Source organism: Nothoprocta perdicaria, unplaced genomic scaffold, assembly GCF_003342845.1.
Source record: "Nothoprocta perdicaria isolate Ctin4 unplaced genomic scaffold, notPer1 scaffold_7, whole genome shotgun sequence".
NCBI lineage: Eukaryota > Metazoa > Chordata > Aves > Tinamiformes > Tinamidae > Nothoprocta > Nothoprocta perdicaria.
The window spans coordinates 1,849,454-1,865,733 of record NW_020455976.1 but is presented as its reverse complement, the minus strand read 5'-3'; the positions used below and the strand labels follow the sequence as shown (position 1 = coordinate 1,865,733).

Here is a 16,280-nt window from a genome sequence, read left to right as displayed (position 1 = left end):
CTGTAGGGAGATGTAGGATCCTGGGGGGAGCTATAGGGCTGGAGAGGTACAGAACAGCCATGTGGGAGCCCTGGGGCCCTTGGGGGAAGCTATAGGGCTGGGGGGGTGGTTTGGGACTCCTGTATGGGAGCTGTAGGATCCTAGGGAGAAGCTATAGAGCTGGGAGGGTCGGAGCTACCTGTGGGAAGCTGTAGGGCCCTGAGGAGAAGCTATAGGGCTGGGAGGTTCAGAACTGCTCCGTGGGGAGCTATAGAGCCCTGGAGGGAAGCTGTAGGAYTGGGGAGCTATAGAATCCTTCAGGGAAGCTATAGGGCTGGGGRGCAGGCAGGCAGGAAGCTGCTGTGYGGGGAGCTGTGTGCCCTATGGAGGGAGCTGTGGGGAGCTGCGGCAGGCACGGCAGCATAGAGAGGTTGTGGGCTCTGCTGTGGGGCAGCCCCATAGYGAGGAGGGCCTCTAACCTCACCAGTCCTCACAGCACGCACCCCTACGCTACACTAAATACATAAATACTTCATGTATTTATTYGCAGGTGCCTCCGAGGCCGTTGCTGAGCCACGCAATATCAGGGGGGTCGGACAGAGGTTTCACCCCATACCCCAAGGTCCGTCTGGTCCTGGGCTCCCGCAGGGCCCTCCTCACGTGTGTGGGTATGCATGCGTTCAAGCTCACATGGAGCTTTTTGATCAATATAGGGAAAACRGAGCTGTAGCCCGCTGAGCGCGAGTGCTCCTGCTTGTTGTGTTTCTCCTTTAATTAGACTTTAAGATCAGTATTCACAATATCCCTTTTAGGGCGTCATGTGTAGTCAAGAAGCTGGCAGAGAGGCAGATGACTGTACCAGGAAAGGAGGTGAGCAGCTGATATTTTAATAAATCATTGCTCCCTGCAATAAACAGCATTTCACTTGTGCTSTTACTGTGATACGGCTTCTTGTGACATCCACCTGAGAAGTCACTTACAGTCAGCTGGGGTGATAAACATGATAAACAGAGTCGTRTATGAAATACACTTTTGGCTTGGTGTACACAGTTAGTCTCTCTTGGCATTTATTGAGGCGACAACGCCATTCTTGAAAGAATTTAAAATCCTTCATCCTKTCGTAACAAATAAAGGGTTTTTGCCGTAGATGAAGGATAAACATCATTARAAATAGCTATCTGAGATGCAGATATCTGGATTCAAGGCAGGAAAATCTCAGAAGTCTAAGTGCCTGCATGAGAGAGACAGGGCAAGATGATCTAGTTCTGAGCTAGCCTTTAAATGCATTTACTGGCCTCGAAGTGTGTTTTAGATAACTTCAAACCCGGCGTTTTTGCTCAGAATTCAGTTCCAAATGTGTTGTGTTTACGTCATGATCAAGCTATCAGTTAATCAAAATACTTTTAGAATATGTGAGAGACAAACAAACAAACAAAAAAAAACCCACAGCAGGGGTGCATATTATTTAATATCAGAATGCCTGCTATTTTTCATTTTTGGTACAGAGAATCCTTTTCCGCGTGCTGCAGCCCCTGGTGCCATTGGCACAGCTGCACTTTTCTCATAAAGATGCCCAAAGGAGGGACAAAACAAAAAATGGAGCTTTTAGGCTTCCGTTTCGGTGGAAAAGGAGTTAAAAAAAAGGTTTGGATCGCTGCTTTTTGGGTTTGTTTCGCTTCGTTTGGCGCCTCCGGGTTGGTTTGYCGGCCTGAGGCGAGCGCCCGCCCCGGCACTACGCCTCCCAGCAGCCCCCGCGCGTGACGGGGCCTCCCGCCGGGGCGCGCGCGCGCGCGCCTCGCGCGGACTACAGCTCCCAGCACGCCCCGCGCCGCCAGGAATACATCTCCCAGGCGGCTGCGCGCCGCCCTTGTGCGCCTGCGCGGCCCGGGCTGTTGCTCGCTGGCTGGTGGCTGCGGCGCGTCCTCGCCATGGAGTCCTACGATGTGATAGCGAACCAGCCCGTCGTGATAGACAACGTGAGTGCGCGGCCCCGCGGGCAGGGCGGGCGGGCGGCGAGGGCCCGCGGGCCTCGATCCCTTTGTCATCGGGGCGCCGCCCCGCCGGTTCCCCCCTCCCCCTCCCTTTCGGCCCCCGCCCGGCGCCGGGCCGAGCGATGCGCTGCGTCGGTGGGCGGGGCCGCCGGCCTTGCCCGCGCCGCGATTGGCTGAGGGGCTTGTTCGTCACGCGCCGGAGGGCCGCTCGCCCTGGGAGCAGCCGGTGTCGCCGCCGAGGTGCGCGCTGCGCGCGGCAGCAGGAGCCGCGCGATTGGGCGACGCGGCTGTCAATCACGGGGGGACCAGCCCGCTGGTACCTGCTTCATCGGGGCGCGGCCCGCCCCGCCCGTTCGGCCCGTGCTCATTGGGCGGTCGGGCCGTCCATCAGCAGCGCCGCCCCGCCCCGTTCCTCTTTGTGCCCGCGGGACAATGGGGCCGGGTCGGGGCCGCTCGGTGCGGCCGCCCCSGTGCCCGCGGAGCCGCCGAGGCCCTGCCGGGAGGAGGAGGGGGAGGGGGATGGCGGCCGGGCCGGGCCGGGCGGCGAGGCCCGGGGCGGTTCGGAGGAGCCGCCTCCCCGCCGGTGTCCGAGTCACACGGCGCCGCTCCTCCCTGCCGGCCGCTGCCGGCACGGAGGGGCTTTTCTTGTGCTCCCTGCTCTCCCCGTCCTCGTCTGCTCCTTGTGACACAGGGACACGCCAGCCAAGCGCCTCTCCAGCCGGGCCCTTTCCCATGTGCCGAGTGAAAATAGGGCTTCTAGGATCAAGCCCAGTTATTCCCATGACCTCTCTTCATTATTGATSCCCTTTGCCTCTCAACAACTTGAGCTGCCTGGTACGCCTTGGATTTGTGTCTTTGTCTGGCACCGCAGCAGAGATTCAACTTAGACATCAAAAAATGTTTAAGGGAAAAAAAGATTAAGCAGTAGAACAGACTATAACGAGAAAAATATGGCCTCTCCTTTAGTGGGGATGAACAAATGAGTGAGGCTGATGCTCGTGGAAATAGCTGGGCTGGTTCCACCCTGCTGCGGTGCTGAGCGAGTAGCTAACAGGGGCGAGTGCTCYGCAGGCATAACGCTTTCGTGCAGGTGGGTCTGTTGCAAAAAGCCAYGTGATAACAGCCTGCGTGTAATTGCAGTCTGCTCTGCTTAATGCAACGATTCCTTGCCCTGCATCAGCCCTGAAGAAGGGCTCGTGTGCCTGCAATTTAGTCTGATTCGCCTCTCAGTTTTGTCAGCTGGTCTTATCAACCCTGSTAATTCCTCTTGCCTCTCTGCTGAGTGACTGCCCTCCTCCTGTGTGCAGTGAGAGAAGCGGTTGTCCTGGCCCTGTCTGTCTGCCAGGCTCTGGGCCGCGGCGCCTCGCGGTGACGTTGCATTTTTGGTGCTCTCATGAGCTGAGGCAACGCGGGAAGTGGGAGCCGCACGGAGAAAGTGCCGCTGCGCGAGTGCTTTTCCTTGGATAGCAGCTCTTCCAGGCTGAATGTCACCCTGGGCAGTGTGTGKGGGGGAGAATGGGAAGGGGAAAACAGGTACTGCACTCGTAAACAACACAGCCACACGGCTCCAGCCCCAGCCCTGCTACAGTCTGTGTATTCCAAAGGGATTCTAAGGAATGCGACTAAAAGTGGAATCACACTTTCTTGTGCCAGCAAGTGTGCTCAGCTTCATGTTTCCAACAAGAAGAGTTTTGAAATGTACAGGAAGAATTTGGGGCTTTCCTGCAAGGCATCCTTAGTATTCCTGCCTTTTGAGTACGGAATTTCTTTTAAAGACTTGTGTTCCCATCTAAACCACTCTCCCTAAAACAACTGACCCAAGAGGCCTGATGAGGGTAAGGGACAGCGGGGTTCAGCTCGGAAACAGGCAGGTGCAATTGCCTTCATCTCYGTGGAGTTGTGCCCAGTTACGTAAAACAGGATAAAATTTGGCTTGGGTATCTAAGTGGTATCATTTTAACCAACTGAGCTGCCGCTACGGACTGGTGTCTTTCATTTGCTCTTGCTTTATGAAGTGAGCATCTAGTAAAATAGAGTTACAAGAATATGAAATGTATTTGCCCCTTCAGAAGTGCTGCACAGCAGACTTTCATATCTCGGTGATTTCCATTTAAATTTGTATCCTAAACACATCAAGATGAATGAATTAATAACTGAGTCAGCAACAGAACTAGCGGGAGGAGCGTGTTCAGGTACTTTCAGATGCTCCTGAGAATTTTCCATGAGGTTATTTCCCTTCTCTTTAAACTTTGATGTGTAATTTCTTTCTCCTTCTTTTATTCTGTTGCTCAGATGCAAAAACAACCACAAAAAATCCCACAGGATGAAAGCCCAACCAGGATGTGCACTGGTGGAAGGATGTTAACTTGGGGATTCTTTAAAGTTTTAATAAATGGGAGCTTCCAGCAAGAGGGAGGATGCATGCTATTTGGCTACTTGAAATGAAATAAAATAAAAAATAAAAGCAGATCCTTATTTTAAACCTTTTCAGTCAGCCAGGGCCATTTCAACACTTAAACCTTTTCTCCTCATTGTATAGGAATCTCACACTGGGCAATAATAAGTAGCTCTACTCAGTGCACATCCATCCTCAAAGCAGGAAAGTGTTTTCAAGCCAAACTGAGTATCTCAGAAAGCTCCATCGGGTCTTTGTAGTGCGGAGATAGCAAACAGCTGTGCCCGGGTTATTCCCAGGCCCTTGGAAGAGTGACTGTGTTTCAGTTCTRCCCCACCGGCCTCTTCAAAAGAAGTCAGTCCCCTTTAGCTCCACTAAGAGTTCTGAGCTAGGGACACATTTGGATAACTTTGAACTTCAGGATGTAAATCCCAGAATACTTAACCTGCTGGGAACCTCCCCGGGACACTGTGGGTAACTTTTGGCCTGACACAAGGGGATTTTGGTTGCCCTCTTGGAATAGGAGCACCGTTGTTTTCCTGAACCTGCTTCCCAGTGGCAGCAGGGCTGGCAGCGAGACCAGCCGTCCTCTGGAGCGGGGCATGGAATAAGCACAATATTCCGATGGGCTGCGTGGCCGCATTCGGTTCAGTGCTTTGCTGCTAGGCCTAAGGGGGTTGGGTTKTTGTTTGTTTGTTCCCCCCGTCCTCTTCCTCACAGGTAAGGGTTGYGTACAGACCGTGGTAAGGGAACTCGGAGTAGTGTTTTTGTGTTCTTGAGCCTCTGCTTTGAGGTGACTAGCCAGAAGACAGTTTCTCTGAAAGGATGTCTCAGCATTTGCAGGCCACTTTGTCCCRTCTGTGCCTGCTAGCGCAGGCCTTGGGAGAGGAATCGAGGCTGAGGGAGCAGCCCTGCCYGGTGCCAGCCCGGGGCTGCCCTCGGAGCCCGCGTGGCCACGGGCAGTTCTTGGGACAGGGATTGAGCTATWCACATCTCGTACCTGCAGACAAGCTCTGGCAGCTCTTGCAGCCTGGCGGGGCCTGGAGCAGGTTGTTCCTCCCGCGAGTGGAAGCAGGAATGCCAACCGGCACGGAGGGCAGAGCTCTGCACTTAGGYCCTGCCACGGCCTCTCGCGCTGGTTTCACCCGCTCTGTGTTTRGTGCTTGCGTCGCTTTGGGAGTCCCAGGAGCTCTGATCTCGTTGTCCTGCTGCGCAATTTGTGTCCTAGCCTCTCCTTCCTGGTCCCTTTTGAGCAAACAGCCGTATCCTGTCAGCTGCTTTTCCTGCCTCCAGCCCTTCCTCTCTCAGCCTGACTGGGACCTTTGTTGCTTCCAGACCCCATTCAGGTCTAGTTTGTAGAATCCCGTTTTGATCAGATTTCCCTGACCTGCCTTGTTAGCTTTATCTAGCTCATCCACCACCTGAATTTGCTTAGTCTCAATCCAACCTGTTTCACATGGTCCTTTCCCACTCCCTTCTCTGACTTCATCCACCCTCCCTCCATCCTCTCCAAATTCACTGCTGAGAAGTCTGTAACCTTTATCTTCCCCGTCTTAGTAGTAGCCCCTGGAGCCATCTAGCTACTGTTAGACCTAATGAAATAAACTCTGCTTCTCAGAGAGCTTTTAACGAGTCAGGATTGCAGAGTTTGTGGGTCTCCTGGATCCCTAGCACTGCCTGTAAGCAGCAGCAGGAGGTACTAACATGTTTGTCTGCAGGGAGCAGCACTTTGTGGGCACCGAGCGGTACCCAGCACCCCGGGGTGGTCTTGCTGGTGGTGATGGGAGGGCTGGTTTTTCCCCCTCTAGTTGCCAAGCTGACAAATTGTCACCTTCCCATCCCATCTCGTCTTGGAAGCTTAATACTTGGTAAAAAGGACAAGGTCTGGCAACTCTGGTATATTTTGCTACTCTCTTAAAACTTATGAAGATGACTGAATGGACAATAACCTCAAACATTATCTGTTCTTCCCACAGGGYTCGGGTGTGATTAAAGCAGGTTTTGCGGGTGACCAGATACCAAAATACTGCTTTCCAAATTAGTAAGTACCTACTGGCCTTGGTGAGTTCTTGGTAATGCYGTGTACCAGTTCTCTGTCACTTAGTGGGAAAGAATGGTTCTCYAGTTGTAGCTGGAGAAATGAGGTAAACTAGTTCTTCCTGCTACATAGAGGTGTCAGGGAAAAGAGATCATTAAGTGCATTGAAATTTTCAGAACAAAAGAAATTATAAAGAATTATGTATCATGTTTTATCAGGCTCAGTACCTGGCCAGAAGTTTAGGATCCTTTAGCCTTTAGACTTTAGATGGACAAGGAAAAAGGCAAAACAAAGCTGGGTTTTGGGGTGGGAGGTGTGAAGCCATCCGTGGTTCTTCAGTGTGTGGTCCAGTGTCCTGATCCCCTCCAAACTCTTTGAAAGTTTTCTGGRAATTTTACTGGAAGAAGGATTAGTGGATCAGGAACTCAGAGTAGACACTGGCTTTTAATTCCGTAGGGTGTTTCTTGAGTGTATTTGTGTTGTGAGCAATGCAGGCTCATTAGTGAGGTGGAGTATGGTGCTATAAATGGCTAATCTGAGAAGTCCATCTGAAGTCAAACAGCACCATGGGGATCAACCAGCTCAGGCCTTTGCTCAGTTCAGCCCTGTTCACTCCAGACACAGCTGGAACTAGTAAAGCCTGAATCATCAGGGCGAGTGTAGCCGCACTGGGCAGGCTTATGGCCTGCTGCTTCAGGGGTTCATTCCTGCAGAGCAAAGCTGGATCTCTCTGCATCTTCGGATGCATCCAGCCTCTCAGKCAAGAGGCATTAACACTCTTGCCTCTCTTCCAGTGTGGGCAGACCAAAACATGTTCGTGTTATGGCTGGTGCTTTAGAAGGAGACATTTTCATTGGCCCAAAAGCAGAGGTAAGAAATCTATTTACTGTGCTTATCATATTTTCTCACTATGCTGCTTTAAGTAAAGAGCAGTAGCAGTTACACTTAAAGGGGATACTGTTCTTTGACATAATTATAGATATGAGCAGMAGAACAGATCTCACTTTTAAGTGTGTTCAAGCTGAAGCAAGAAGCTCCATAAAATTCCTGTCCCAAGCTGTTAATCAGAGACCTTTTCTCTCATTTCCCTCATTTTATTTTCTCAAGTCCATCTACATCTTCCTTGCTTTCTCACAGCTACTACACAGTCAATGTAGTTAGATCCCCATCTTCTCAATTAGGGACTTCAGAATTGGATTCTAGCTGCCTTTTATCTCCTGGTTTGGGAAAAGCTGCTTTCCACAGTCCTATTCTTCTGAGCACAGTTGTGAATCTCACATTTCCCATGAATCCTCGGAATCCTACATTTGCCAACAACGCTCTGTTACGGCTAAGCTGGTAGAACAAAGATACCATTTGATGGGTGTCTGTGTAATGCTTGAAAACTGTTGGGATGGAATGTGCTCTACAAACACCAGGCCTTCCTACTCAGTGTAAAAAGGCCCCGTTTAACCTCTGCAAATACTTCTCTGAGAAAGCTTTGTGATTAAAAGTTCAGACTTTGTCCTGCACACTGCAGGCACGTCGTGGAATTGAAAATGTGTGAAATTCTACTTGTTACATTGAAAAATGAGGTTGCTCGAGTGTCTCTGACAACGGTGCTGTGTTGATGTTTCTGTTTGGTCAGGAGCACAGAGGTCTCCTCTCGATCCGATACCCCATGGAGCATGGCATAGTGAAGGACTGGAATGACATGGAGCGCATTTGGCAGTATGTCTATTCGAAAGACCAGCTTCAGACGTTCTCGGAGGAGGTGAGGTGTCTCATCAGGTAACAGCCCCAGGCTGTTCATCTATGTGTGTAACCCCAGGAATCTTTGAACTCCAGGAAAGACCTGTGACTTYTTCTGTGCAATTCTGCAGAATTTCTAAGGGCATCTGTTGTTAAATTAGGCTTTTTCACCTGTCAGAAGATGCTGTACAAGAAGTGGCCAGGCAGTGTTCCTTCCCAGCTCTAACATTCTGGTCTAACTAAAAAAAATAACTTTCAAGATGTATTATTCACACTCTTTTTGATGATTCTACTCTAARTGAAGCACCTTATCTGATACACAGGCAGAAGAGGAATCACCTGGTCAATGGTGATGGTGATATGGAGAAAGTGAGGAGAGACAAAACCATGGTCATGTGGTTTGGAGAGAAATGTACAAATAAAATAAGCAAGAGATGATTAAATAGTGAGAATGATGAGTGTCCTGCAGTGGAAAGGGAATATTTTTGGCTGCTCTTGCAAAGAGCATTTGCCATCGCTCATTCTGTAGAGTCATTGCTTTTGGGGCAATCTGGCTGGGCTCGTGGTACTGAGASTCATCTTATCCTTTTTTTTGGGAACAGGATTGCTCACAGATTAGTTTTATTAGAAAGTCTAAGAAATCTAGCTGGACTAGAGCCCGTTGTAGCTGGATTAGAGCCCTATATGCTCTCCAGTTTATCAGAGATTCATAGTCTAATGCAGYTTACTAGCTGAAATGATTCCCTCTATCTGTCAGCTTGCACCAGTGAAGGAATAAGCAGAACTTTCTCAGGAATGGACTCCTGGGTGCCTCCTGGTTGTTTTGCAGCAGGGCTCCTTTCTTTTTTAACAGCACCCTGTGCTGCTGACAGAAGCCCCCCTAAACCCACGYAAGAACAGAGAACGTGCTGCTGAGGTGTTTTTTGAGACCTTCAACGTGCCAGCGCTCTTCATCTCCATGCAAGCTGTGCTCAGCCTGTGAGTGCTTTTCCTCTTTGATTTGCCTCTGTGAAATGTTGCTTTGAAATTCATTTTCTCACGAAACAAAACTCCCCTGAAAATCCACACTAACCCATTCACTTTTCAAGCAAGAACTGAAGTTAAATTTTAATTTCTGTAATAATTCAGCAAATTCTTGTAAATTCTTTATGATGACAACCAGGGGTTTTTACCCCATTTGTTGGTGAATTCTCTGCTTTCTGAGCTGCACCTGGGCATGCCACATTCCTGGGGCTCACTTTGAACCGTTTGTCCTGACCGGATTGTTTTCCTCTTTGCCAGTTATGCCACTGGGAGGACTACAGGAGTGGTGCTGGACTCCGGGGATGGTGTCACCCACGCYGTCCCCATCTATGAAGGCTTTGCCATGCCCCACTCCATCATGCGCATTGACATCGCCGGCCGCGACGTCTCCCGCTTCCTGCGCCTCTATCTCCGGAAGGAAGGCTACGACTTCCACACCTCCTCCGAGTTCGAGATTGTCAAGACCATCAAGGAGGTGATTCACCTGCCTCTTTCTGTGCCTTGCTCGGGTGGGACGTGGCCGGTAGCCACGAGGTGCCAGCCGCTTGCGGTGGCTTTGCTGCATCCCAGTCCTTGGACACTCAGGTTCTGGCAAGACCTGCTGTGCCTGGGTGCTGTTGATGTGTCCGTGCCCCTGGTACATGGGATTACCCCTCAGATGAGTCCTGTGACTGCTGTGTGCTGAGGCCTGGCAGTCGCTGCCCTSTTCTCTGCCCCATCACGGGCTGTAGCTGCTGCAGATAACTCGGGCCTGAGTCAGCAGGCTGGGAGCATTAGCAGGCCKTCCTTCAGCCTGGGGCCTGCCAGCCAAGGGCCCTGATGGAAACGCTTGTTCTGCAAGGCTGTAGTTTGGTGTGGCTGTGCCCAGGGAGCAGCGCCTGTGCTTCACGTTGTGGTTCAGTGGAATGGTTTCTGCCTGGAGCTCAAGGGGTTGGAGGTTCCTGCCTGTTCCACAAGTGCTGATTGCTGAAAGATACGTGCAGGTATTGCAACATCTGTGGGCCAGAAGATGTAGGGCATGGAGCCTGGGGAGCTCTTGGCTTCAGAAGAAGCCTGTTTTGTACAAAGCAGCACCTGCAGTGTAAAAGGCCRGGTAGGACAAACAAGAGGCTTGTGCTCTTCAGAAATACACTTGCAAATAGCCAGAACTCCCTTCACATCTTAGGGGCTGGAACTATTAAAAGAGCTTGTGGCGGTGGTTGAGCACAGCATCCAAGTGTGATCTCAAGTGTGATCTCAGTGAGCTTTAGAGATGGGCAGGAAAGAGCAGGTCCTGCCCTGCAACCTGCCTCTCTTCACCAGTGAGCGTGCTGGAGAGGAGAGCAAACAACTTGATGTTCCCTCTCCAATGTGTACCTTTTGCTTTGTTTTAGGCAAATTTTACCTGGGGAGAGTGTTGTAGGTGGCTGTGATATCAGMGCCTAGAGATGGTGCCCCCTTGCGCCTTCATTGCAAATCTAAGGGGATGAACATCCCTTTTTGTGCTGGCAGTTGTCTTGCTTCGGGAAAGCTTGTAAACATGGTCTGACTGCAYCCTAGCAAGCACAAATCTGAGACCCTGGTGCTGGGATTTCTGAGTCCTAGAAGTCAGCTGTGATCTGTAGGGGTCTGACTGTTTTTTTGAACAGATAAAAGCCAGGAAAGAAATTGGATGATATTAAAAAGTCTAAAGTAGAAATTACTGTACAAAGAGAAACTCTTAATGCCTACTTCAGAGCAAGCGTTGYGTCGTTATCCACAAATGATAGTATTTTGGAATAGCAAGTATTTTGGAATAGAACTTGAAGAAGCAAGGTTGAAGAAGCAGTACTGGATGATGAAGGAATGTGGAAAATCAAAAGGAACTTTGTTTCTTTGTTTCTTGCTAACTTAAAATGTAGCTGGACAGTGGGAAGTGATCAGCTTAGATTGTGTTAGGAGATTTTAGCTGTTGTCTATTAATTATCTTCCCTTGAAATGCAGCAATACATTTTGTTCATGCTGTTAATCCATTGCAGAGTTACTTAAAAGCACAACTATATGTGGTTAATGCCATTAAAGGTGTTTTAAGAGATTGTTTTACCCTGTGCTAGGACAGATTAGAAGTGTTCACAGGAGACAGCCCCCATCTGTGCTAGAGGGAGGTAACCTCTTAATTGGTAAGGGAAAGCTGGAGACAAGAGGGGAGCAGCTGTGAGAGGGGCTGTAAACAGCCTGGTGTCTCTAGCCCTCATGTGGGACTGTGGCCTGGTGGGAAGATAAAGGTGTTTCTCGTGATGTGAATGCAAAATAAGAGGTTTTCTTTCCATCAAAAAAGGTGTTGAAATTAGTCTCCCCATGAGGACACTTGACCTTGTCTTTTAAAGACTTTTTGTAGTGAGGGAGGTATTTTTTTGGAAGCATTTGGGTTTGCCTTTCTCATCTCCCTTTCCCTCTTTCCTCTGTAGCGTGCCTGTTACCTGTCAATAAACCCTCAGAAGGATGAGACTCTGGAGACCGAGAAGGCTCAGTATTACCTGCCAGATGGCAGCACCATTGAGGTTTGTAAGGACGCGTGTCGGGACATTCCTCACGTGAAGCCTTGGTGTTCCAGCACAGCCCTCTGCCTAGTGCTGGAAAATGCAATATAACTCAGTGCAGACCGTTATCTTAAAAGGCCAGAACTCATCCCAAACTGCTGACCAGGGAGGATGCCAGTGTTTTTAGAAAACTTACTACTTCTGCTCGTTCCTGAGTAAACATAGAGAAGACCATGGGGACCCAGAGCTGTAAGAGTTAAAGCTTTGATCTAGCAACTCTTCATGCAGATGAGCTACAGGTTGTGGGTTGTATCAGCAAATTCAGCAGCAGTTTTGTATGTCTTTTATTTTGCCTAGGGATCTGGAAAGTTGCTTTGAAGAGTGGTATAGGGAATACTCTAGAAGGGCTGGGTTGAAGGAGTACATATACAGACCTTACCTCCAGCACCAGCTGGGATCTGCTCCCTTCTCTCACATTGGCTTTCTCTGCGGAGCTGAACAAGGTTCTTCCTCTGTTTCAACTGCGAAATGGCAACGGTGCCTTAGTTATTTGGGCAATCAGCTAAACTGCTGGTCACTTGGGAGGTAATGACAAAGTATGAATGTTGGAGAAATTTTGTTACTTGTAAATTTTATGTGAGAAAGAAAGCCCCAAGCATGAGGCTATAGGGAGTGAACTGAACTGTCCTTCTGTCTCTGCCACTCTGATAATTCCTTTTCTTGCAGATCGGTCCTGCCCGTTTCCGAGCCCCGGAGCTCCTCTTCCGGCCGGACCTGATTGGGGAGGAATGTGAAGGGCTCCATGAGGTGCTGGTTTTTGCCATTCAGAAATCAGACATGGACCTGAGGCGAACACTCTTCTCCAACATTGTGCTCTCTGGAGGCTCTACGCTTTTCAAAGGTTCCTGCCCCTCCTCTTTCAGTAGGGTGGGACTCATCTGTCTCATGGAGGGAGGGCTGAGAACTGTGGGGAAAGAGGGCAAATTCTTAGGGCCAAAATTCTCCTTGCTAAGAAATAAGACTCCAAATGTATAATTGCCACCAGGAATGGATATCCTCACAGGTGAATATCTCCAGATACTTACTGGTCTCCCTACTCAATCCATAGGCTAGTGTGTAGGAGGAACGTGGAGGGAAGGAAGAGGGACCTGGCACACCTGTGATCCTAGCGATAAAAAGCTTGTTTGCTCATCTTGAAATGCTGCTGCGAGAGAGATCCTGTTGTGCCAGTGTTCAGARGACTGAGTGAGATGAGACAAAGTCATGTTGTCCCTCTTGTTTCTGTAGCTGTGTTTTGTCTCTGCAGACTAGACTGTAAGAGACTTGGGAGAGGGACAGTTGAATAGGACAGAATGGGACATTGTCACGTTATTGGTAGATGTAACTTGAACTTAGCTGAGGGGTTCAGACTGAACGTTTTCTGTCTTTTATAGGTTTTGGTGACAGGCTCTTGAGCGAAGTGAAGAAACTTGCCCCCAAGGATGTCAAAATAAGGGTAAGAGCAGTTTCTTGGTCGCTTATCACAGATGGTTTTGCAGCCCTGGCACACCTATAAGAACCACGCTGAGAGCAYAGCTGCTCCCTGCTTCAAACCACTCATGCTTTTCCTGGACAGCCCAACAGTATCTGCTGTTGTGGTCCTGCTGTCAGAGGAGCCGGGACCGTGCCCAAAAAGGTCGTTCTGGAGGTGCCCCAGTGGTATCTGGCTTGGGGAACAGCTCATACCCGTTCAGGCAGGATGAAGTGGGGCAGCCTCCCAAGAGGAGCCAGCTAAATCTTGGAGAAATGCTAACTGAACCTTTTCTTCCCCCAGATATCGGCTCCTCAGGAGAGATTATATTCCACGTGGATTGGGTACGTACCACACAGCGACATGTCTTGGAGTGGGGTGACGGCCAGGGAGCTGCGGCCTCCTGGCTCTCACAGTGTTGTCCCTTCTGGGGTCCGCTGCTTGCAGGAGGCTTCGCGACCCAGGCACAACGTTGCTCRGTGCAGCTTGGTTAATGAGGCTGTTTCTATACCATGAGCCCCTTCACCTTTTGCCTCCTTAAGGTTCCTGCTGGACCTGCTAATTTGCCTTGTTGTGTGGCTAGTCTGAATACCTGATCTGAGGTAGAACAGCCTCATCGGTGGTAAACCGATGGCAGAGGCTCTAGGCAGGTTTCCCCTGCTCTGTACGTCTTTGCTGCTGACTAGAGGAGCTAAGCTCAGATCCAGAAGGCCAGAAGTTGTTGAGAGAGCATTTCTGCTGTAAGAAACCAGAAGCCCAGATGCCTCCCTGAAGCCTGCAAGCATTGTGCTATAGATCCAACTCACAGATGCAGTGAGAGCAGGCCCCAAAGTTTCCTTTAACCTCTAACGTATTGCCTGTTTCTCCCTAGTGGCTCTATTCTGGCCTCCCTGGACACCTTTAAGAAAATGTGGGTTTCGAAAAAGGAATATGAAGAAGATGGAGCTCGTGCCATCCACCGAAAAACCTTCTAGCCCTGGGACCCGTCCTCAGTCTCCTCCGGAGACTCACTTCAGTTCTAAACTCGCTTTTCTGAGTCCGAGTGTCTGAGAGCTGCCTGTGTGTGTGTGTGTGCGTGCCAGCATGCCCCGATGTCACTGAGCAAAGACAGCAGCAGCAGGAGGGTTATCTTAGTACTACTAACTTTTCTTAATTTTATTTTTTGTTGTTTTTTTTTTTTTTAAAGGAAGGGAGAAAACACCGGTCTGAATTTCTCCAATAATGGCCCGTTCCTTTTTCATTTCTGATTTCTGTGTTCTGATTGTATTTGTCACTGTTAAAAAAAAAAAAGAGAGAGAGAGAAAAAGGAAGGAAAAAGAAAAGGAAAAAAAAAAAACAACAAAAGGGAACAGCTTAGAAACTGCCTAGCAAGCAAGAAGGGAGCCAACCACTGCAAGCTGCTCACACAGGCTTTAGTTAGCCTGGATCCAGTGGGTGGATTGTCTGGAAATATGTTGCTGAGGCCCTGTAGCTACTTACTTCATCAGTGTCTTCACCACCATTGGATTTTTTTTAAGTTGTTTTTAATATATATTTTTTATTAAGAGAAAGCACATTCTGAGCAGTTCAGCCCCTTTGCCCACTGTTCTTGGTGTGTAAGGATGAGTGCATGTGCGTTACTTCTTCGCCTGACGCGGGGGTCTGGACCACGGCTGGAGAAGTCGGTGATAGGACTTAGTTTGTATTGCATGGAGTAGAACAAAGCAACCTCTCATCAGCTCTCATTGTACTAGACGGTTATTTTCCTCGTACCTTGTGTTAAATCCCTGTTCTCCTCTGGAAGCAAAGGGCCCCAGGGTGGGGACGAGGCGCTTGAGTGTTTCCCCTCAATCTACCCAGGTTTACAGCACTGAGTTCTCACACTCTTCCTCAGTCAGAGTTGAGGCTGTTTTTCCCTCCTTCCTGCCACRTCAGGGCAAAAGGACCATCTGTTTTCAGCTAGGCATGACTCGTGTTCTCTCCAATCTGGGGCAAAGTAATAATTGGAAAGGTGCATTGTAATGTTAGAATTGTTTTATTTATTTAAATGTCTGAGGATATCTTAAATACTGACCGCAGCACCTGGGAACCCTGCTTTGGGTCTTCTCTGCACACCTCTTACCGGGCTGTCCACTGCTTGATGCTAACACTAATATTTGTAGCACACATGCTTAGCAAAATAACTGCTCAGCCATGCAGCACTTGGGGGGGGACCTGTTCTTTAGGGAGACTTGCTGGTCTCTGTGAATATTGAGGGGACAATAAATTGTACTGGTGTGTTGGTTACCAGCAGCTCTGTGAGCAGCAAGCTGTGGTGGCGGCCGCTCTGCCGTGCTCGTGCTGCTCATGCCTTTCCACTCGCCTCTTAGCTGCTTTGCTTCTGCTCCTCCAGAGATTATAAGGCCTGCTTGTGTTGAAGTGTGTCACCAGTCTCAATCTATATTTTTCTTATTTTTTTATGCATTACTTGGTGCTTTTTCTTTTTTTTTTCCAGTGTTGAATTGTTCTCTTTTTTTAATGACTGCTGCTGAGAACCGAATCTCCAACCTTTTAGCCCCTTGACTGTTAAACATCGAGGCAGCAGCACATGGGGTCAGTCCAATACGTTTTATATCTCCAGACAGCCGAATTGGTGTGATGGCAACTCCAATGGGGGAGAGTTATTTAAGCAGGTGAGGGGGACCCAGAGTATTTTCCTCTTCTATGAATGTTGCAACCAGAAGGGCACAGGTGTGATTGAGATTTGGAGCTATTTAAGGTTTTGGTTTGTGCACATTTTTTTCTTTCTCTTTCGGCCACCTGCTTTTAGTTTTGATCCTTGAGGGATGTTCTGAGACCCCTGCTTCAGAGTTGCAATACGCTAGTGCTTTTCATTCCTCCATATAAAAGCCATCTGTCCCCATCAAAGCCACGGAGGCAGAGCTTGTGCTTGTTGTTAAAAAGCGGCTGGGGGAAGGGAGAGAAAATTACAGTCTGCACTTACAGAAAGCAGAGCCTGATGGTGAGATGAAGTATGCAGTGATGCTGCACATGTSTGCAGCCCCACTGGGTGTGCTGGAGAGGGGCTGGGAGCCTCTGCACCGCGCTGTTGTGCTGGGCAGCACCTACTGCATGTGTTGGTGTGTGCAGCTGCAGG

At 49.4% G+C, this 16,280-nt stretch overlaps 1 protein-coding gene across 1 annotated transcript; it reads left to right on the top strand.

Annotated features, from left to right (window-relative positions):
• The first annotated feature begins 1,824 nt into the window (after positions 1 to 1,824).
• ACTR1A (ARP1 actin related protein 1 homolog A) lies at positions 1,825 to 14,312 on the top strand. The gene is made up of 11 exons (XM_026050630.1): positions 1,825 to 1,955; positions 6,342 to 6,406; positions 7,198 to 7,273; positions 8,031 to 8,156; positions 8,988 to 9,112; positions 9,416 to 9,632; positions 11,584 to 11,676; positions 12,382 to 12,556; positions 13,089 to 13,150; positions 13,469 to 13,509; positions 14,037 to 14,312. Exons 1-11 carry the CDS (start codon positions 1,908 to 1,910, stop codon positions 14,137 to 14,139), a joined length of 1,131 nt encoding a protein of 376 aa, XP_025906415.1. The 5' UTR covers positions 1,825 to 1,907; the 3' UTR covers positions 14,140 to 14,312.
• The last annotated feature ends 1,968 nt before the right edge of the window (positions 14,313 to 16,280 follow it).